The 23,235-nt window shown below is 46.2% G+C and overlaps 1 protein-coding gene across 1 annotated transcript in view; it reads left to right on the top strand.

Annotated features, from left to right (window-relative positions):
• LOC138286585 (zinc finger protein 474-like) overlaps nt 1–23,031 on the top strand; it is a 154,421-nt gene extending 131,390 nt beyond the window's left edge. The window contains exon 4 of the mRNA XM_069226991.1: nt 16,197–23,031. Within this exon, the coding sequence (XP_069083092.1) occupies nt 16,197–16,348 (152 nt within the window). The 3' untranslated portion in view covers nt 16,349–23,031. The remainder of the gene's footprint in view (nt 1–16,196) is intronic.
• Nucleotides 23,032–23,235: the final 204 nt, after the last annotated feature.

The raw sequence follows: 23,235 nt of genomic DNA, 5'->3' as shown, positions 1-23,235 counted from the left end.
GCCCCCTTTTATTAGATTTAGGGCTTAGACCAATCTCCGATAAGATAGGAATGAGACCCATCATGTCCTGGAGAAGATTTTGGGCCACCCCCGAATTGAGCTCTTATCACAGGGATTTAGAAGAAATATTTTGTATCTCTGGCTCATGTTATATACCCTGACTAAGATATGTAAAAGCAAGCCTTGTAAAGATTGTGAGTGAGAATCTTTGGAACTCTCCACAGGAGGCTGGAGCAACTTTCAAGATGCATATTAAGCCCATTTATTGGCACTATAAAGAGAGACTTCTGTACACCCAGACAAACGTTGGTTCCATAACCGATGCCTTCCTTACAGTGAAGGATTCTTTTTTAGAGAGCACTTCCTGGATGAGATAGAGACTGTATCAGCAAGGAGGTTGTTTCTGCAGATTCGTTGTGGGACACTGCCTATCCATTCTTACACTGCGAAATCGGCACAAGGTTTTAGGGTAGAGGATTGGAGGGCTGTGGCAACACTAGAGAAACACTTGACCATGTTACATTCTTTTGCCCAGCCTACTTGAACAGTAGGAAGACTTGGACAATACCACTATGTTGCAAACTGGGTGTCAGAGAGCACAAAGAGACCCTAACAATTACGAAAACTGACACTGGCCAACTGATGTTTTTTGTAGTCTCCTGATTATTGATATCTATAGGAAGAGTTAGACAAAAACTTAGGCCCATATTTATACTTTTTTAGCGCCGCATTTGCGCCGCTTTTTAAAGCAAAAGTGGCGCAAACCTGCAAAATACAATTGTGTTTTGTAAGTTTGCGCCGCTTTTGTGTTAAAAAGTGGCGCAAATGCAGCACTAAAAAAGTATAAATATGGGCCTGAGGGCCATATTTATACTTTTTGACGCACAACTGCGCCAACGCAGTTGTGCGTCAAAAAATCTAACGCCGGCTAACGCCATTCTGAAGCGCCATGCGGGCGCCGTATTTATTCAATGACGTTAGCCGGCGTTAGCCGGTGGCGCAGCCTGGTGTGCGTCAAAAAAAATGACGTACACCAGGCAGCGCCGGCGTAGGGGAATATGGAGCTTGGGCGCCAAAAAATGGGGCAAGTCAGGCTGAGGCAAAATTATCGCCTCAACCCGATTTGCGCCATTTTGTTCGACTCCCAACCCCCATTGAAATGACTCCTGTCTTAGCAAAGACAGGAGTCATGCCCCCTTGCCCAATGGCCATGCCCAGGGGACTTCTGTCCCCTGGGCATGGCCATTGGGCATAGTGGCATGTAGGGGGGCACAAATCAGGCCCCCCTATGCCACAAAAAAAATATATATATACTTACCTGAACTTACCTTATGTTCCCTGGGATGGGTCCCTCCATCCTTAGGCGTACTCCTGGGGTGGGCAAGGGTGACAGGGGGGGTCCCTGGGGGCATGGGAGGGCACCTCTGGGCTCCTTCCGAGCCCACAGGTCCCTTAACGCCTGCCCTGACCAGGCGCTAAAAAACGACGCAAAAGAGGCTGGACGTCATTTTTTTTTACCCGCCCACTCCCGGGCGTGATTTTTGCCCGGGAGTGTAAATACGGCGCACATGCCTCGGAGTCACTTTTTTAGACGGGAACGCCTACCTTGCATATCATTAACGCAAAGTAGGTGTCCACGCAAAAAAATGACGCAAACTCCATGGACTTTGGCGCTAGACGCGTCTAACGCCAAAGTATAAATATGGAGTTAGTTTTGCGTCGGAATTGCATCAAAAAAACGACGCAATTCCGGTGCAAACAGAGTATAAATATGCCCCTTAGGACCCTCCCAGGGAAAAAAAGGGTAGTGTCGCTGTATTTACTATGTAGAATATTGCTGCTATTTATTTTAACACTTCATAGCTTAGACACTTAGTTAATTAATTTATGGAACGAGCATGAAGTGTGCCACAATTTTATATCAGTTTTAAAGAGATAAAATATTTTCTAGTAGTTTGTACATGCAGTTTTATTCTATAAAATTAGATCTTTCATATGTGCTTTTGTAAAGACTTTTGAATGAAAGCTAAAAGAAAAAAAAACATTCAACTTTGCATTCTATTTTACTAATTGGATTATAAATATTAGAAAAAGGTTATAATAATGTTTATTTAAAATTAATAAACCGTTAATAATTGTTCATGTTGTGATGTATGTTGAATTAATATCCCAGGGTTCCAAACTCGCCATTAGTACCTTATTTAAATGGCATTGTATTAGAGTGTAGTAATGCGTAGTAAGTAGAGTGTCCCTGCACCTGGTGCGCTATTCAAATCATGCCCCTTTTAACTGCAAGGTAACTGCAATTGTGACTGCCTGTGTAGAGGTAAAATATAGCAATATTTGGTATTTAGAGAAATTGTGCCAACTTGTGGCCCCGGTGCCACTGCACCTGCTGCACCATTCAAATCATGACCTTAGTGCTTGCAAGATAGCTGCACTTGTAACCCCCTGTTTAGAAGTAAAATGTAATAATAATTTGTGTTTTGTGAGGTTGATAGAGCTTTTGAGCATGGTGCCACTGCACTTGCTGCACCAATCAAATCATAACTCTAGTGCGTACAGGATAGCTGCACTTGTGACTGCCTCTTGCAACAACTCAGAATAATGGTTCCTGACTGCATAGTATGCCAAGTGGAAACATTTCCTAATTCACAAAACCCTGTTTGAAAATGAGCGCTTACTGCAAAGGTGGAAATGTGGCATTCAGAACATGTTGAACCCCAAAAAAGAGAATACCTCCTCAAAATTGGCTGTAATAAGAAGAAGGCGGAGGAGAGAAACAGGGTGGGAAATGCAGATACAGTGACAAACCTATAAAAGGGTACGTCAGGGTGCATAGCTTCAGGGAGGAGGGGATGTTTTGGCAATTGCACCACTAACACATTTTGGGGGTTATTCTGACCCTGGCGGCCGGTGGCCGCCAGGGCCACCGACCACGGGAGCACCGCCAACAGGCTGGCGGTGCTCCCACGAGCATTCTGACCGCAGCGGTTCAGCCACGGTCAGAAGCGGAAAGTCGGCGGTCTCCCGCCGACTTCCCGCTGCTCGGGGGAATCCTCCATGACGGGTCTCCCGCCAGCAACAGGATGGCGGTAGGGGGTGCCGTGGGGCCCCTGGGGGCCCCTGCAGTGCCCATGCCAATGGCATGGGCACTGCAGGGGCCCCAGTAAGAGGGCCCCACTGTGTATTTCAGTGTCTGCAATGCAGACACTGAAATACGCGACGGGTGTAAACTGCACCCGTCGCACCCCTGCAACTACGCCGGCTCAATTCTGAGCCGGCGTCCTCGTTGCAGGGGCATTTCCTCTGGGCCGGCGGGCGCTCTTTTGGAGAGCGCCCGCCGGCCCAGAGGAAATGTCTGAATGGCCGCCGCGGTCTTTTGACCGCGGTGCGGTCATTTGGCGGCGGTACCTTGGCGGACGGCCTCCGCCGTCCGCCAAGGTCATAATCACCCCCTTTATTCTCTAGTAAATAGTTGGGTACACGTACTTTCAGTTGAGTACGGTGAGGTGTGTCTGCGAGTTCTCCTGGGTTTTACACATAAACAGAAAAATCTATCTCTCTCTCTCTCACCTCCCCCCCTTTGTTTTCAATATCTTCAAAAATGTTGGTTATTTTACAAAATATTGTGTATTGTCCATCTTAGTGCCTCTAACAATCCACACTCCTCTCTCTTTCCACTGTCCCTCAAGCACCCCCAATGCCCTGCTTGTCACATAATGTATTTGAATATGATGTGCAGTGAGATTGCTGGGAAAGCTGAAGATAACACTCCTCCAATCTTAGTGACCAAGATTTGCTCATGGCTATGTCAACCTGGAAGGAACACAGTTCACAAAAGCAAATCCCACACCTTCTCAAGCAGTAGTCAAAGCCAAAAGGGTCAAAGTTACACCAACCTAGCCTTAGAGTAGGCCACATAACACTCATAACACAATGACAACAAAAGAAAGAAGAAAATGAAATGCATCTCGTGATACCAGATTGCACACAGCCATCATGATAACACCAGCACAAATGCCTTACAAAACAAAGGGGTTCATTATGAACATGGCAGTAAACACAGCCGTGTTCATGCTGGCGGTCTTTCCATCGACCTCCAGCCACCCCGAGAGACCCCGTCGGCCGCATAAAGAACATTCTGCTGGGCCGGGACATTGACGTTCAATGCCACTGTGCAGTGGGTGCAGCAGCACCCGTTGCGCAGATCACTGCTCCCTAAATCGGCCAGTGACCTGCGCGACGGGCCACTGCACGGGGGCCGCTGCACTGCCCATGCCAAGTGCAGGAGCCCCCGTGGGGCCCCGGAGCACCCCTTCTGCCAGCCTTTCGCCAGGGAAAGGCTGGGGGAAACAGGGTACATTATTCGGAGGGCAGCACTGCTTGCAGCGCTGCCCTGACAGATAATGTAATCCGCCATCGTCAGGCTGCCTGTCGGCAGTAGCCTGACGGTGGCGGAGGGCCGCCACAGGCAGCCCTCCCTGTCTTAATAATATGGTGGTTCAGACCACTATGCCGGTGGCTGTCTTTTCCGCCGCCGCCGGCATGGAGGTCTGAACAGCCAAGTTCATAATGAGGGCCAAAGTGTCAACACACAAATTTAGAACATGGATGTATTTACTAAAAAGACAGTCAACCCTGTCATAGACAACAAAAGACATGTACATGCTCGCAACACATATGTAAAATGGACAACTGATTGCCAAAATCCATGTCCAACAAAACATGGAAGCACTCCATTCCAAATCCAGCAAGGGGGAGGAAGGTTCAATGATAACACCCACACCACCCCACCTGACCTGGAGTAATTGAACCCAATGGCCTATCACATACATGCTAGCATCATAACTAATCCAGCTGCAGACAAAACATGTTTTCCACAATGATGGTGTCAGTCTTCCAGACATTACCCCCGATCCTAGGGATCACTGGATGAGGAGAGAGAGGATATACAGTCAACGGATCACAGTCTTGGAACAGCTGACAGAAAGGTGAAGAGGAGACTCGATTCCCCTTTAAATGAGATTCTGGGCACGGCTACTTGTACCCACAGCATGCTCACTTTCCAACTTTGATCAAGACAAGCTATTTGCTGCAGTGAATTGCCTTGCCAATGGAACATCCCAGAGGACCAGTGGCATCATTTTTGGCACAACAGAGCCAAGCTAATTCAGGTACTTGCACCAGGAACGATGATGTATCGACAATTGCATGCCACATTGCCCACAGAGGCCTGGATCTATTATCTACTCTGCTCACATGCCACACTGCAACCACCCTGCCACACCAGTCGCCTTTATTCAAACCAGCACCACTGACACTCCATGAACATGCAAGCTGTATTTGATAATGGGTTACTTCACATATTTGTATCCAAATTTGGCAGGTGTAACACGACAGTCTCATCTTCTATCAGTCAGCAATTGCAGTCTAATGAGAACGGGTACTACAGAAGCTGCTTGGTGAATTTTAGAAATAATTGTGAATATGCATTTTCACTTGGGGCACATTGCCATCATGAAAAGAGAACATCGCTACACACATCACCTTATTATCCGTCATGCAACTGCACAATGTACTCCTGAACTATTTATCTATGACTGTGCACACAGACAATTTTTTACCCATCATTCTTTTATTTTCACAGGTCATTCTGCATATGCTCTCTCTGCATCTCCTAGCTTCCTTCTATTGTCCATAACTGTGCCTCAACAAAGCACAAACATAGCCCTAGGTATACTAAAGCTCCCATTTAGTCTCCTCAGGACGCTCTTCAGATGTCCTGGCCACACAAAGTGTTGCTGCAATACTCCACAAAAAGTGGTGTGTAAGATAAACCTGGTCTGGTAAACGTTGCACAATATCACCATGCTTCTGATGGATACAACTACCTGTGGATTCCTCACCTGATGAATACTCCCATGGCGCCAGCATTTGACGGAAATCTTCTTACTAGTCTCTGCACGTCGACGAGGACGTCACTCTAGCCCACGCGACGCCGTCTGACGTCATACAGGCAATAAGAAGTCCTCGCCGACGTGCCGATGACAGTTCCCTTTTTTCCGTGCATTCGAAACGGTTATCTTCGAGGGAGTTACTGTTACCTTCGTGGTTACAGTGTATTGTCTGCTGCGTAGTCTTCTCTGCGGTAACAATGTCTCACAGGAAGTCGGGTTTCAAGCCCTGTCGAGAGTGTGGGGGCAAGATGTCAGTTACAGATCCTCACTCCGACTGTCTATGGTGTTTGAGCTCCGACCACGACGTCTCGACTTGCGATTCATGTCAACACATGAATCCGAAGGCCCTCAAAGAGCGCGAGGCCAAGTTATTCATGGCAAAGTCAAAGAAGAAGGAGAAACATCATAAGAAGTCTTCTTCGCCAAGGTCTCACCGGCGTCATCGAGACTCCCGGCGCCGTAGAGACTCACGACGTCACTCCAGCAAGGAGTCTCGTTCGAGGTCACCTTCGGCTCGGCGTCGGAGGACTTGGGAGGTCAGCCCCACGGTCACGCCGCATCCATCGACGCCGTTGCCCTCTCCGGCGTCACCGACTTCACCTGGTCAGGCGTCAGTGATTGAGGTGGTGCAGCCTCTTGTGTTTTCTCCGGCGTCGCAGACGTCGAGGCCGGCGTCGGGGTCGCCCTCGATCCAGGCACCCCAGTATCCGGCTTTTCCCACTCCTGGAGCCGATAGTACCGCGTTTCTTAATGCGATGTATACCATCTTTCAGCAGATGGCTCCAGGAGCTGCTCCGGCTGGTCCTTCGGGGCCCTTGGCCTTTTCGTTGGGTGATCCTGCGCCTCTTCGGCCGGCACCCTTTATGCCCTTTCTCCCTTTTGGGAATGTGGGCTCGGCGCCGGTGCCGGCGTCGGTGGCCGCTCCGGTGGCTTCGGATGTTTCGGCCCCGGAGGTTGCCCCTCCGTCGAAGTCAGGATTTTGCCCTGTGACTCCGGTTGGTCCATCGGCTCCAAGACCTCGTCCTCCGGCTCCTGCCTCGGCGCCGAAGCTGCCTGTGGTGCCGGACGCGGCGTCAGATGCTTCTGGAGATCGGCGCCGTTCTTCGACGTCGGCGGAGGCCATGTCGACTCCGCGTATCGAGGAGAGACTTCATTCGAGGAGGCGTGCTCTCCGTCTTTTAGAAGAGCAAGAGTACCAGCGAGTCCTAGAGGAGGGAGAGATTGAGGACTCTGGAGACGGACTGCATGGTCTGGATACAGCCAGTGGGCTGGACACTTCCCCTGAGTGGGACCTTTCATCTCCAGGGGAATATACGGAGGAGGCTGCTTCCTTTCATGCTGTGGTGAGGAAGGCAGCGAGCTTTTTGGACCTGCCTTTGCCGGTGGCAGAGGCAAAGCAGAATTTGCTGACAGAGGTATTGCATCCGGCCTCTGCTGCAGCTGAGCCTCTCTTGCCATTTAATGAGGCTTTGCTGGATCCGGTGTTGGAGGTGTGGAAGAAGCCGGTGTCTTCCTCGGCCGTTCATAGGGCTGTGGCCAGGAGGTATCGAGCTGCACCATCTGACCCTGGCTTTCTCTCTAGACACCCTACGCCGGAGAGCTTGGTGGTGCAAGCCTCCTGTTCCTCAAAGTCAGCGCCTGGTTCCTTCCCGACGGTGCCTGGAGACAGAGACTCCAAGAAACTGGATGCGCAGTCCAAGAAAATATTTTCGTCATGCAGTTTGGCGTTGAAGGCCACCAACGCCACGTGCATTCTGGGGAGGTACATCCATGCGCTGATGGATGATATTTCGTCTTCATTCACGGAGCTTCCCCAGGGTCTTTTGGATGTGGTCTCGGACGCCCAGGCTGCCGCGACCCAGATTATCCAGTCTGGGCTGGACACGACCGACTCGGTGGCCAGGGCGATGGGCACGGCTGTGGTGGCAAGAAGACAGGCCTGGCTCCGAAACTCAGGGTTCTCTGCGGATGTGCAGTCGACCCTGCTGGACCTCCCGTTTGATGGGGACAGACTGTTTGGAGCCAAGGCAGATTCAGCCTTGGAACGATTTAAGGAGAGCAGAGCCACAGCCAAATCGTTAGGACTGCAAGCTCCTTCTTCCTCTGCCTCTTCTAGAATTTTCAGGAGGTTTCGGGGATTTGGGCGTGGCTCTTATTCCTCTTCCTTTCGGGGGAGGTTCCAGCAACCCGCCTCTTCCCTCCCCTATAGGTCATTTAGAGGGAGGGGGAGGGGTGGGGTCCGTACCAGAGGAGCCTCTCAACAGCACTCTGCCTCTTCCTCGTCCTCTGGAGGGGTGCAGCATGGGAAGCAGCCTTAGGCTTCCACCGTTTCCCACTCACACCTCTCCTGTAGGGGGAAGATTACAGCGTTTTCTCCACAAGTGGAAGTCTATCACAACGGACACTTGGGTTCTCGGCATTGTGGGAAAAGGCTACGCCCTTCCCTTTCGGGAGTTCCCGCCCCTCATCCCGCCCCGCCCATCTTATTGTTCAGAAGAACACCTCCTGTTGCTAGAACAGGAGGTTCAAGTCCTCCTTTCAAAGGGCGCGGTAGAGTTGGTCCCAGAGCAGGAAAAGGGTCGAGGTTGTTACTCAAGATACTTCCTGATTCCCAAAAAGGATGGTCAGTTGAGACCAATCCTGGATCTGAGGATCTTGAATTGGTTCCTCAAACAGGAAAAGTTCAAGATGCTGACCCTAGCACAGGTGCTTTTGGCGTTGAACAAGGAAGATTGGATGGTGTCTGTCGACTTGCAGGATGCTTACTTTCATATCCCGATACTCAAGTCGCACAGGAAGTATCTCCGGTTTGTGGTAGGGTCGCAGCACTATCAGTTTGCGGTCCTCCCGTTTGGTCTTACTTCAGCACCTCGAGTCTTCACAAAGGTGATGTCAGTGGTTGCGGCGGAGCTCAGAAGGAAGGGGATAGCAGTATTCCCTTACTTGGACGACTGGTTGATCAAAGCCAAGTCCCCGGAGCTTGTGTCGCATCATCTGCAGTCAACAACCCAGTTGTTGTTCGACCTGGGCTTTTCGGTGAACGTGCCCAAATCTCACCTGGAGCCCTCTCAGCGCCTCCTGTTCATAGGGGCAGTACTGGATACAACATTGAGTCGAGCCTTTCCTCCGCCTCAGCGGATTCAAGATATTCAGGAATTGGTTCCAATGTTTCGAAATGGAGCGGTAGTTCCAGTCCTCAAGGTCCTTCGTCTGCTCGGTCTGTTCGCCTCCTGCATTCTGTTGGTCACGCATGCTCGCTGGCACATGAGGGCTCTTCAGTGGTGCCTCCGAAGGCAGTGGTCTCAACACAAGGGAGATTTAGAAGGTACTGTCAAGATCTCCAGAGATGCTGCTGTGGAATTGAAGTGGTGGATTGCGGGCAACAATCTTTCACAGGGGAAGCCGTTCGCGCAGTCGCCACCAGTGGCCACGGTAATAACGGATGCCTCCACCCTAGGATGGGGAGCTCATCTGGGGGATCTGGAGATCAAAGGGCTTTGGTCTCCAGAGGAACAGGTGTTTCATATCAATCTGTTGGAGTTACGGGCTGTACGTTTGGCTCTCAAGGCCTTCCTCCCATCCCTTCGTGGTCAGTCGGTACAGGTCCTGACGGACAATACTACCACGATGTGGTACATAAACAAACAGGGAGGAGTAGGGTCGTACCTTCTCTGCAGAGAAGCTCTTCGGCTATGGTCCTGGGCAAAGGACCATCAGATTTGCTTGGTGGCAAATCATCTGGCCGGGGTCTTGAATGTACGTGCGGACAGTCTCAGTCGCCAATTCTCGGCAGACCACGAGTGGCGTCTCCATCCAGATCAAGTCTGTTTAATCTTCCAGATGTGGGGGTTTCCTCGGATAGATCTGTTTGCCACTCGGGAGAACGCGCATTGCCCGTTATTCTGCAGCCTCCAGTATCCGATGCAGGGAGCGTTGGGGGACGCGTTTCAGATAACCTGGTGCGACCAGTTGCTTTACGCGTTTCCCCCCATACCCTTGATTCCTCGAGTGTTGAGGAAAATTCGCCAAGACCGGGCCCAAGTCATCTTAATAGCTCCGGATTGGCCAAGGAGGGTATGGTACTCCGACCTTCTCCAACTCTCACTGTGCCCTCCGCTCCGTCTCCCTCTGAGGGCAGACCTCCTCTCGCAGTCGCAGGGGCAGGTTTTACACCCCAACCTCCAGAGTCTGCACCTACATGCTTGGAGATTGAACGGGGCAACCTGAGTTCCTTCTCTCTCCCGCCTGATGTAGTGGATGTTATCTTAGCGGCCAGGCGACACTCCACTAAATCTATCTACGCTAATAGGTGGTCTAAATTTGTTATGTGGTGTGGAGAGAGACAGATTGATCCCTTACATGCTCATCTGTCACATGTTTTGTCTTTTGCACTGTCTCTAGCGCAGAAAGGTTGTGCAGTAGCTACCATTAAGGGTTATTTGTCGGCCTTGTCAGCCTTCATTTGTCTTCCAGACCAACCATCGTTATTTAAATCCCCTATTGTTCTCAGATTCTTGAAAGGTCTTCTGAATCAATATCCTCCAAAACCATTCGTTATGCCTCAATGGGATTTGTCCTTGGTCCTGACTTTCCTTATGGGGTCCCCTTTTGAGCCTATGCATTCTTGCCCCTTAAGGTATTTGGTTATTAAAACAGTATTCCTGGTAGCTATAACATCTGCAAGGAGAGTGAGTGAGTTGCAGGCCTTATCGGTTAAACCCCCTTATATAACGTTTTATGGGGATAAGGTGGTGTTGAGGACCAAGGCTGCTTTCCTTCCGAAGGTTGTTTCACCCTTCCATTTGGCTCAGACAATCACTTTGTCCACGTTTTATCCTCCGCCTCATCCTTCAAAGGAGGAAGAAAGACTACATCGCCTGGACCCAAAAAGGGCGTTGAGCTTCTATATCGACAGAATGAAGGATATCAGGCTGGAGGATCAGCTGTTTGTCGGATACGTGGGCAAGAGGAGAGGAAAGGCAGTCCATAAGAGAACACTCTTCAGGTGGGTTGTTCTTTGCATTAAAATCTGTTACTCTTTGGCAAAGAAGGATCCGCCTGAGGGCATTAGAGCTCACTCCACCAGAGCTAAGTCAGCCTCTTCGGCCTTGGCCAGGGGTGTTCCTGTGGTTGACATCTGCAAGGCCGCAACTTGGTCGTCCCTTCACACTTTTGTGAAACATTACTGTTTGGACTCTGAGGTCAGAAGGGACGGTCATTTTGCACGGTCAGTGCTGCAGGATTTCTTGGTTTGACCATTTAGGCACCCACCGCCGGGCGTGGTACTGCTTTGGGACTCTATTCATCAGGTGAGGAATCCACAGGTAGTTGTATCCATCAGAAGAACGAGTTACTTACCTTCGGTAATGACTTTTCTGGTGGATACATTAGCTACCTGTGGATTCCTCACGGTCCCACCCGCCTCCCCGTTGCCTTTTTGGTCTCTCCAAGCAATCCTTGAGTGTGCTCCTTTTGGTCTTCAAAGTTGCAATACATTTTGCATGTATGATATTTGTATATATGTGTATATTTATATATAAATCTATATATATATTGGGTATTTACATGATTCGTATGTATAAATATATTTATTTGTTTAAAAAAAAAAAAAAAAAAAAGGGTTATATTAAATCTACAGCTATTTTATTGCAATGTTGTGTGATTTACAATATTAAGAGATGTTGCTTTGCTCTTTCATTGCATTGGGTTATTATTATTATTCTCATGCACGTAAAAAATGTTGGTACTGTCATCGGCACGTCGGCGAGGACTTCTTATTGCCTGTATGACGTCAGACGGCGTCGCGTGGGCTAGAGTGACGTCCTCGTCGACGTGCAGAGACTAGTAAGAAGATTTCCGTCAAATGCTGGCGCCATGGGAGTATTCATCAGGTGAGGAATCCACAGGTAGCTAATGTATCCACCAGAAAAGTCGTTACCGAAGGTAAGTAACTCGTTCATCTGGGATTATGTGTGAACTCAACCCTCTTTTCTATCCTAATCCTGCCCGTGGGTTATATATGATTTTATAGGAAAGCAATGTCATGGTATACCATTACCGAAAAGCCATTCCACCTGAATTATTTAATGGAAATTTCCAGGATTCATTTACCATTTCATAGAAACCAATTCATAGAATGTCATGTCTGTGTGTTTTTTTTGGCTTTTGCATGCTTTTTTTAAGGTGTAAATTAAGGCCCATATTTATACTTTTTGACGCTAAACTGCGCTAACGCAGTTTAGCGTAAAAAAAATTTGCGCCGTCTAACGCCATTCTGAAGCGCCATGCGGGCGCCGTATTTATGGAATGGCGTTAGCCGGCGCAAGCAGACCGGCGCTGCCTGGTGTGCGTGGAAAAAAAACACGTAGACCAGGCAGCGCCGGCGTTGGGCAAAAATGACGTTAGGGCGTCTTAAAATGGGGCAAGTCAGGTTGAGGCAAAAAAATCGTCTTAACCCGACTTGCGCCATTTTTTAACGACGCCCATCCCCCATCAACATGACTCCTATCATTGTAAAGATAGGAGTCATGCCCCCTTGCCCAATGGCCATGCCCAGGGGACTTCTGTCCCCTGGGCATGGTCATTGGGCATAGTGGCATGTAGGGGGGCACAAATCAGGCCCCCCTATGCCAAAAAAAATTATTAAAAAAAAAAATAATAATACTTACCTGAACTTACCTGAATGTCCCTGGGGTGGGTCCCTCCAGCCTTGGGTGTCCTCCTGGGGTGGGCAAGGGTGGCAGGGGGGGTCCCTGGGGGCAGGGGAGGGCACTCTGGGCTCATTTTGAGCCCACTTGTCCCTTAACGCCATGCCTGACCCAGGCGTTAAAAAGCGGCGCAAATGCGCCGTTTTTAGCCACGCCCACTCCCGGGCGTCTCTTTTGCCCGGGAGTATAAATACCACGTAAAGGCCTGGGAGTCATTTTTTAGACGGGAACGCCTCCCTTGCATATCATTAACGCAAGGAAGGGGTTCACGCTAAAAAATGACGCACATTCCGGGAACTTTGGCGCTATACGCCTCTAACGCCATAGTATAAATATGGCGTTAGTTGGCGTTAGTTTAGCGTCGAATTTGCGTCGAAAAAAACGACGCAAATTCGGCGCAAACGGAGTATAAATACGGCCCTAAATGGCTACAGTTCTTACTTTCAGAAACATTTTTGTCAGAGGAATTTATGTCAGTACTTTACTTAAAGGGACATCCTCTCTGATGTATATCTTTTACATTGTCAAACAAATACTTTGGATGCTTTTAATTGCTGACTTCTCACCACCCCTAAACGCCATCCATCCCTGAGCCCTTTACAACCCCTAAACACTAACCATCCTAGTCCCATAAAAACTCTTCACAATGCCTATCCCTGAACCTTAAAGGCACATTCTACCACATAATCCCCGTCCATTGCTGAACCCTAACACCTCCTCATCACTCTTAAACTACACCCATCCCTGACCCCTAACCTCTACCCATCCCTGAACCCTAAAATCTTGCTACTCCTAAACCTCGCACATCCCTGTACCCTAAAGCCAACCCCCACACTCCACTTATTCCTGAACCCTAAAACCTTTTCTATGCCTAAATCCCACCCATTCTTGAACCCTTAAAACCCCTCACTACCCCTAAACACCACACCACTCTGGACCCATATAAACTCCTCACATCCCCTAACCTCCATCTATTCTCTGAACTCTAAAACACTTTCTTTATCTAAACTCCTCCGATACCTGAACCATTAATACTCCTCACCACCCTAGCCTCCACCCATTCCTGACGCCTAAAGCCTCTCAGCACCCTTAAACTCCACCAAGTTCTAAAAACCATTTGCCACCCCTAAACTCTAAAAACCTAGTGATATTGATCCAACTGTCTCTGCGTTTGCAACCTGGAAGAGTATGAGATGAGAGAGAATGGATGTTCAGAGAGCCGTGGAATGATTTGGCTGGTATGTGGAAACTGGGTAGTATCACAGCAGTCATTAATATGGGATGGGAACTACTCATCATCCTGTCTCATTTAACACACTGAGATGGTAGCCTGTAAACAATAGGATTATTTCCTCTCCTGGCATTATGCAGTGACCACTGCTGGCTGAAGAAGGGTCACAGATATGATCCCATTATTCATATGTTGTCAGATAAAGTAACACACTGATTAATTCATGGTTAATGGGCATGTGAGGGGAAAGCAATGTTGGCATTTCTCCAATAAGTAAGACACTGACAGCTGGTGGCAGCTTCTGGGCCTCAAGGCAGTTATTGTTAGACAAAACCTAAGCTGTACAAGCAGACAGCTGTTGCATGTTGAGTCAGCCTTTGATGATAATGTTGGAGATCGCATGGCACACGTGTGGACAAACTCTGTGGATGTTTGTCCCACTGTATGTTGTCTGGAAAAATGTACTCTAGATGTATGTGCTGGCGAAGACAGAAAATCAATGTACATTACATGCCACATGATATGAGGTCATACACACATGCATCTTAGAAGTGTGAAGGAGTGAGGCCTGTCCCACATAGATATTGATGTGGCCCCTGTGCTGTGCAGTATGTACCTGTGACGTACATGTGCAAAAGCCTGATGGATACATGGTGGATGTAAGTTTGTGCTCCAATCTGACTGACAATTGACCATCGAGTGATGTCCTAATTGCAGTTTGCTCCGAGAGATGCACCAGTGTAGGTGGGTTTCAAGTGGGTTACGAGCAAATGTTGAACCTTTGCATTTATAACTAGATGCCAATTAAAGCATTCAACGGCAGGATGCATTTCAGAGGGACGTGCCAGTGGCAATCAAACAGCATATCCTGAAAATGGGCACATCTCCAGGATTGTTGTGATGTGGAACGTTAACATGGTTCACATAATAGTGCAGAAAGCGCTCTGTCCGAATACGCACTTAGTGACACATCTACAGTTCTACGGTTTGTCGATATGGGTATTTCATACAAGGTTGTGAGGGGCAAGAGGACAAAGGATACATCACTTGTGACACAAATGACTGAATAGCAGGATAGAATATGCTGTACGCATAATATTGGGCTCACGGTGACTGGCATTGGTGACATATAGATGACTGAGTGTGTTGTATCTCAGAATTTGAAACTGCACCAGACACGATGGATAGTACTTACCAGCTCTGAGATCTGGGCAATCTATGTGAATGGTGCTGATGGCAGCGCTGTAAGAACAACAGAAGGGGAGGTGGTGGCCAACGGCAAAAGTAGTAGCAACACAGGTCCTGGGGTGGTGACTGGATACATTAGTATGTGCATGAGACAGGTAATGACGTTGTGGGTGGAATTCAGGTGACTTATGACTTTTGATGTATGCACACACTCATGGGTACCAGGACAACATGAGAGATGCTAAGGTCACCTGACTGAAAATGTGACTTCTGATTTTAGAAACATGCAACATACACCTGCCAGGTGTATGGAAGGAGAAGGCATGCTGCCGCCTATTTCCTGTGTCTGTATTTGCGGATTTTGTCGTACACATTGAACCCACGATTTGCATATGCAAGCGGGGGCGTGCGTTTTGTATGTCTACATGCTCGGAATATTGCACTAGTTTTGGAAATATGAATACTTAAGAATAAAAAGGCCACTTTGCATCAGGAGGTGAAGCTTATCGTCGTGTGAGCACACAAGCTAGTAATAATCAACCTGGTTCTGAGTTCGTGGTTGAATGGCTCTTCATGAAATGTCCTTCTTTCAAAGGTAGGTTGGTAATAATTTTATTAATAGTAAGGGGTGGAAAGGTTGCAGTGGAGTAAGGATTGGTTGACATAAATAAATTCCGCCTCAACGAGGGGAGCAAAAACACGGCTCTGATAATGTGCTTGATTCAGAACTTACCTAACTAGAGTTTCATAAAATGGATTTTGTAATTTAAGCTCTACCTACGATACTGCGATTGTAATGCTGTCACACTAAATGTATTCAGTGTTATCTTAGAACAAATGGAATACGTTTAAGGGCACATAAGATTTCTAACAGATTCTATGATGATGTCTGTAATGGTTAAAGAATGCATTTTCCATTCCGCAAATTATAGGATTACCATTTGTAGCTACATTTATGCAGCCATTGGAACAAAAAAAGACTATGTTCCTGGGGTGAAGTCACGCAATAGGACTGATTATTTCAGTGGGAAGCTTTTGCTGCATATTTTCCTCATGAATCATAATGTCATTGCCAAAAAAGATGCTGATGCTTGTATTTGTCTTTTCCAGCTAAAGGCTCTTACGATCTTGAGGCACTAAATGAGGCAGCGTGGAAGAGTGCCCAGAGCCAACTCGTTGCCTGTAACATCTGTGGGCGCTCCTTCCTACCAGACCGACTGATTGTCCACCAGCGGTCCTGCAAACCTAAGCCAGCAAAATGAAGCTCCTTCATCTGCCACAGGGCAAGAAGAACAAACTCTCAGTCTACCTAGTGCTCCTACATCCCCAAAGAGTGAAAAGACTAAAAGCTCCATTTACTTGAAGCTCCTCCACCCGCAAAGGGTGGAAAGAATAGATTTGTATAACTGAAGCTTCTTCAGATGATAAAGGAGAACAGGTATCACCTACACAGTAGTCAGTCATCTTCCCAAGAATGGAAGAAATAGAAGATTTGCCTGAAGGCTGGGAACAATAGAAGTTCCATCTTTCTAAACTTCTTTACTCTAGTGAAGCATAAAAAGAATAAAAGTGCTAGTACCCAAAGCACCTTCACTCAACGAACAGTTGGAAGACAAAGGTTTCACCTTTAAGAAGCACTTTCATCCAATGAAGGATGAAAGCATTATAAGTTCTATTTACCTGAAGCGTCTCCACTCTACGAAGGGTAAGAAGAAAGGTAACTCTGTCTGCCTGAATCTCCTTCACCAAACAAATGGTTGAAAGAATAGAAGCAAACTTTACATAAGCTCTATCACCAACCAAATTATGGAAAGAATAGAAGCTCAGGGCCTGATTTAGAGTTCAGCGGATGGATTACTCCATCACAAACATGACGGCTACCCCATCCACAGTATTGCAAGTGCCATTAAAGATCGGTGGACGGGTCACTCCATCACAAACGTGGTGACTATTCTATGACCCAATGGGCTTAGGTTTTTTTTCTTTTATGAAACATTTCTCCTAGTCAGTTGGCAGTATTTCTTGGGTTCTAACTAGAATAATTGAATCATACTTTGCCATGCCTCCACAATAACTAGTTCATTTAATTAATTTACCAGCCATCCCTGCACTCCACTGGTTTTTGGGGGACTGCTTATAAATTGGTTATGCCACAGCATATTTCAAGCAGTTGAAGGTACTCAAGTTCCTCAGCTCGTCATCAGGTTTAAATTAAAGTCTACTACCATGATCCCCTCTTTATCTCTTTATGTATATATTATATCTCCTATGGCCGATTCAACTTTTGTCCATTTATTACCTTTCTGAATGTTTAAGTATACAATTATCAGAAGAATGTACTACTTCTCAGTGCTCCCTAGTCAATCATCAATGAAAACACATTGAACATTTCATTTACTCATAGGGAGCAAAGTCACCTTTGCGTTCATTGCTATTGGTATGTATATCGAAAGACCACCAGAGAGTCTGAAAGGAGTCTTTGACTTCTTAGCTGCCACTTGAAAATCTTGAAATCCTAAGATTGTGAGGAGTTCCTGGCATCATATTTTCTGGAAGCAACCCATTTCCTGTTCGAGGAAGCTCAATGAGTCTGGGTACTGTAAGAATTTTCCTAATCAAGCGACATTCTAAGGCATTCATTTCAATAGTAAACATTTTTTATGTTGTTTCCTAATGGGCATATACATTTTGTAATAAAGGGATACTGTTTTAAGTGATCTACATGCCCACATATGATTTAAAAGAGAATGATACTACACCTTTCAAAAATCTGTGGTTTGGGAAAAAAAGTCCTATGACACTTTCTTAAATTTGATTCCTGTCTTTTCAGAGGGTTACATTGTTAAATAAATCATTTGTTAGGACGAGGGACGGCTCATTTCAGGGATTTAAATAATCAATTAGCACTATGCAAGGCGATCACTGTTGGGTATGCAGTTTTTACCCAGCAGGATGTTACCCCGCAGGTAAGTACTATGCAGGCCCCTTTTTTAGTAATTTACCACTTGTTAGTAAAAATTTTTAAAGGCATAAATATTATGTCAATAAAAAAATTAAGGGTAATGAATGGGTAACTGTGAAGAGATGGCTAAAGGTAATGGAGTGTAGAGTAGAATGAAGGAAAGGTATTAGGGCTTTGGTGGTAAAGGGAGGTAAAAGCTTTTTAGTGCTCAGGAACGGGTAGAGGTAAAGTGGGGTAAGAGTTTTTTTAGCATACAAGTGCAGGTAAATGGAGGCTGGGATGTTTTCTTTTTTAGGAACGGGTAGAGGTGAAGGGTTAAGTATTCTTAAGGATTCAGGCAGTGTGTAGAGGTAAAGGGGGGCAAGGGGTTTTTTAGGGTTCAGGGGCAGGTAGAGGTAAAGGGAGGAAAGGGTTTTTCAGGGATCAGGGGCTTGTAGAGATAAATGCGGTAAGGGTTATTTAGGGTTCAGAGGTGGCTACAAGTAAGGGAGGTAGAGATTATTAGGGTTCAGGGACAGGTAGCGGTAAAATGGGGTCAAGGTTATTTAGGGTTCAAGTGCAGTGTAGAGGTAAAACGAGGTAAGGGTTTGTTAGGGTTCAGGAAAAGGTAGAGGTAAAGGGAGGTAATGATTTTTAGGGTTCAGGGGTGGGTAGAGGTAAAGGGGTGTAATGGGTCTTAGGGTTCAGGGGAAGGTAGTGGGAAAGCAAGGGTAGTGGATTTAAAAAGGGAGGTGGGGGTTGAGGGGTTCCCACCAAAGAGAAAAAAGAGAGTGCTTTTTTCATATATGTATATATATATATTTATATATATATACATATATGAAAATCAGACTTTACAACAGCATTGCGGTGTAAAGTCATGTGTTGTACAGCCCTGCATGGTATTACAATGTGTTTTAAAATTCAGCGTGTTGTAGTCCCCACAGTGTAAAGGTACACGGGGTAATACCCTGCATTGTAACATCTGATATTCTCACTCTTGAGCTCTGCACCCTGCAAGTCACATGTTCGAATCTCAGTGGGCCGATCTGACCATTTATTCCACCGGCCCTTTCACCCCCAGGGCTGGAGCCATTGGAGACCGGCTTTTGAAGGCAGAGGGCCACTGCTCATGTATCTGAGAGAGAGAGAGAAGACACGGAAAGATGAGAGAGGGGGATGGCAGCAGGACTGGTTTGAACATTTTTAACAGGGCTTTTACTGCAGTGATGGTGTTACTGTTTTTGTACCCGCCTCTGTACTTCTGGAGTACTTTGTATTGTAACTTTTCATCACTAGGGACAAAAAATGAACACAATTTTCTTCACAGATGTTCTTTTTCATTTCTATGGTCTCGTTTGAAGTGTTCAACAAGGCTGACGTTGTAAGACAACGAGGCTAATTCATTGCGAGTTTGTATTTTTTCTGAATTCTCACAGGAGAGAGCAAATAAGAAAATAAGAAAAACATCCTCAGTTGCATCAGTCACCGGTGTTCCACTTTTTCCAGAGATGTGTACAGAGGCAACAGTGGTCCTCAGGGAAGGAAGCAATATTTCCAGTCAGAGGTTGTGGTCTGTGTCGGAATTCCTGTGGCCAACAGCATCCTTTCAGCATTTTTACGTAGTTACCCATGTACTTAGGTATACCTCAGACATAAGCAAACCTTCAGAAAGCTGATACTGGCCTCTTGCTAGCTGTCCACCAAGAGCTTCTCGTGAGACTGAACAGTCTGTAAAACACTGAACGTTGTTGGACATTCTGCCGTATGGGAAGGCTGTAGGCAGGAGGGAGGCAGTGAAGAAAGCCTGCCAGTCAAGCACTAGGTCCTGACCAGGACAGGCACAAAAGCTGCTGCATCCGTTTGTGCATCGGTGATGTGCTTCCTTTGTACTTCCCACATCCTCTGTGATATATTTTACGCATCGATTATCTTCAGGGCTTGAAAGTCAATAATGCACACATGTAGCACAATTCACAGAAAGGCAAATGCACTGAGTGTTTTAGGGAATGTATCGGTTTCTTGCTTCATTTTGTGTATTCTTTTATTTAAATAGCGTTTTTAAAGTAGTGATGTTCTAGGAAGCAGTACGTAGTAATTCACGAAGAAGTATAATTTAAAATCATTTAAGGCACAGGGGTCTTGTGTGGGCAAGAAAAATGAACGGCACAAACATGATGCAGTACCGCGCCCACCGTACCCTCAGTCTGCCCCCTCAACTATGATTCGGGCAGACTCTTTCACCAGCAGTGCCACTGCTGCTCTGCCCTCAGAAAACCTCTGTGATGGACTAACTTAGGAGGGCATCGAAGCCAAGGCATCAGACTGCCGGCACTATTTGAAGTGGATGGTCTGATGAGCTTTTTCTGTTTGTCACTGCCAGGTAAAATCTGGCAGTCACGATCAGAAAAACAAAATAATGTCCACATACCCTGGGAGAAAACTCCCAGACTGTGGAACCAGAAATTATTTGTTATGAGAAAATAACTCGCAGGGTGTGGGGCTATTATTTTTCCCTTTTCCAGAAACCAACTCCTTTGCGTCTGAAAAACAGAAAATGTTGGTGTGCAGCCACCTGAAGGCAGGCACACCCCAAACTTTAAGTGCCTGCAGAGGAGCCGTTGTAGAGGTGGCGCCTGTGTGCTACTGAGATCACATTCTTACTGGCAGCGATCTCTTAAGTTGAGCAGCAGTCTGGCTGGGGTGGCAGAGCAGAGGCACTCTGCCACCCCGATGGACATCAGGCCGTCTGCCTGGGTTAAAATCAGGCCCACATTCTGAACGAGGCGACCCAAGACTAATTAATGATCAGACATTTAGTAGCAGGTCCAATTTTCTGATTAATACACATTTGTAGAAGACAAGTGCATGAAGAAGAGAATATGTGTGTTAACTGAAGCATACTCAACTTTGAGGCACATTTCTGTCCTTTCATAATTCTAACTGTTGGCAAACATAAGTTGAACATGGGAATCTGGAGGATATGTACATAGATATAAATGGGTCTGAGTCTAGGATCCTGTCCATCTCAGCATTCTGTTTTGATCTTTGCACATCAACAACCCCAATGATATACTGTGTTGCCTCTGAGCGTAGCCTCTTTCTTTCAGTGAGTAAACTGCAGACTGCTATTTATGCCTCCAGAGCTTCAGTGCTTCAGACAGTTTCCTATGGTTTGTCCTCACACAGTGTGCCTCGTCTCCGAATGGACCCTCGGCCTGGTGAGCTTCAGCCACATGTGTGCAGATATTAACTGGAGATCCCCTTTACAGCACTTGCAGTAGATAGAGTAAAATGGTCAGTCACCCAAGAGAGACCGTAGTCATCATTCTCAAAAACCACAAACCTTCTCTAGCTCGGAGGGACAGCACACAAGGTACAACATGAGATAGGCACAGGCAAGGGATCCAAGGGATTAGGGCGTACCTCTGATTCAAGCAGCACTTCTCTCTTTGTGCGAGACCTTATTCCAGCTGGCTCTGTGGCTTAGGTCTGTGACTATACTCTGCACTACAAGAAGATAACAGAAGCAAATGAGCCCCACCAAAGTTAGGCATACATAAAAAATTCTCCACAAAGACAAGAGGTGTATGGCCAACCTCTCATTATACATTTTGGCAAAATAGAGAGCATGTGGAAATAGAGAAGCAAAAATGCTTGAACTGAAATGAAATGATCAAGCTAAGATTGCGGCTTATGAAGAATTATGAAGTAGGAAATATTTGGAATTAAGTTAAAAACGTATTATACGTCTAGTAGAGATATTTAAAAGTCTAGGTTGCTTCTGCGATAAAGATGGCCAATATGTGGGACATTAGAGTGAATTATTTATAACAGGGCATTGGCTAGAGACAAAAGGCCTGATTTAACCAGTGCAGCGTCACTTTCCTTGCGCCCCTTAGCTCCCCCCTCATGCCACCATGTGTGCGCCATATCTAGGATACGGCTCACCATGGCTGTAGTTTAGGAATGTAGCGTCAAAATGTTTGATGCTAGTTCGGAGCTTTGCAAGACCAGCATCAAAAATGTTGAGACTCATCCTGCAAAGCCCATTGAAAACAATGGTGTGCCTCCTTTTAACGCCTGCTCTGATCAGGCATTAAAAGTGCCGAAAAAATTACACAAAGAAATCTCTTAGATTTCTCTGCGCCTTTATTTGCCCCCCCCCCCCCACTCCCAACAGGGGAACGCCCCATTTGCATACATTATTCCTGGCGAAGGCATAATGTAGCTCAGAGGGTGCATTGCACCACTTTGTAAATCTCGCGCTGCAATTTTGTCCTCGTTGGGCCCCAGTAGCGTAAAAAAAGTGATGCTTATGTGGCGCAAGGAGGCATTGGGGCTCTTAAATCAGCCCCAAAGTATACTGAGGAGATAATGCTCTTAGTAACAATGGAACTCAAATAATCAAGTAATCATGATTAAATCGTTAAAAAAAAGAATCCTTCCTTTTAATTTGTTGTTTTACACTATTGCAAGTTGTGTTTGTGAAATTATCGTTTTACTGTTCTTAGCTTTTAATCAAGATTACAGAAAGTGCCAGACCCTGCAGTCGCCATTGTTTATGCGCAACAGTGTTTAGATTTACTTAAAAATAAGTACACATTCCAGGAATGCAGATCTGTGTTCAATATTTTGATGTGATACTCTTTCATGATACAGATGTGTGTTTCATCTTTTTAATTGAATATCCTCTTATGAATGAATTGCAGGAAGTTTTGGCGTAATTGTCGTTTTTCTGCTGTCTAGATTTACAACAGACCTGGATGGGACCAAAACAGAAATTACTATCACTCAAATGTTGAAATTTCTTTTGAAGTAGATTCCTGCTCTTCTGAGACAGATTACATACACGTTATGAAACTTAATGTTTTGACTGCAAACCCTCATCAAATAAATGTTATGTGTTTGTGCATTATTTCATTGTTTTATTTTTTGTTTTGATGGTTAGTTCTGATAAAATGTTTTGTGTCTTGGAGAAAAGAAAATGTAGTTTAATAATAGATTACTAAAAATTCAATAAAAAAACCAAAAATAAAATATCTCCTTTTAGTGAGTGATTTGTTTTCTTAGTAGTTTTGCCATTATTTAAATTGTATAGTAATTTAATTATTTAGTTGTTTTATTGCCTTCTTGACTTAAACGGCAGAATCTTGAGGAGTTTTTCAGGTTCAGAGGTGTGGGACCAGCATTTTGATGGAAATTTTT

Source organism: Pleurodeles waltl, chromosome 1_1 (genome assembly GCF_031143425.1).
Source record: "Pleurodeles waltl isolate 20211129_DDA chromosome 1_1, aPleWal1.hap1.20221129, whole genome shotgun sequence".
Lineage (NCBI taxonomy): Eukaryota > Metazoa > Chordata > Amphibia > Caudata > Salamandridae > Pleurodeles > Pleurodeles waltl.
The sequence above is the reverse complement of the archived record's forward strand: the minus strand, read 5'-3'. Positions and strand labels throughout refer to the sequence as shown.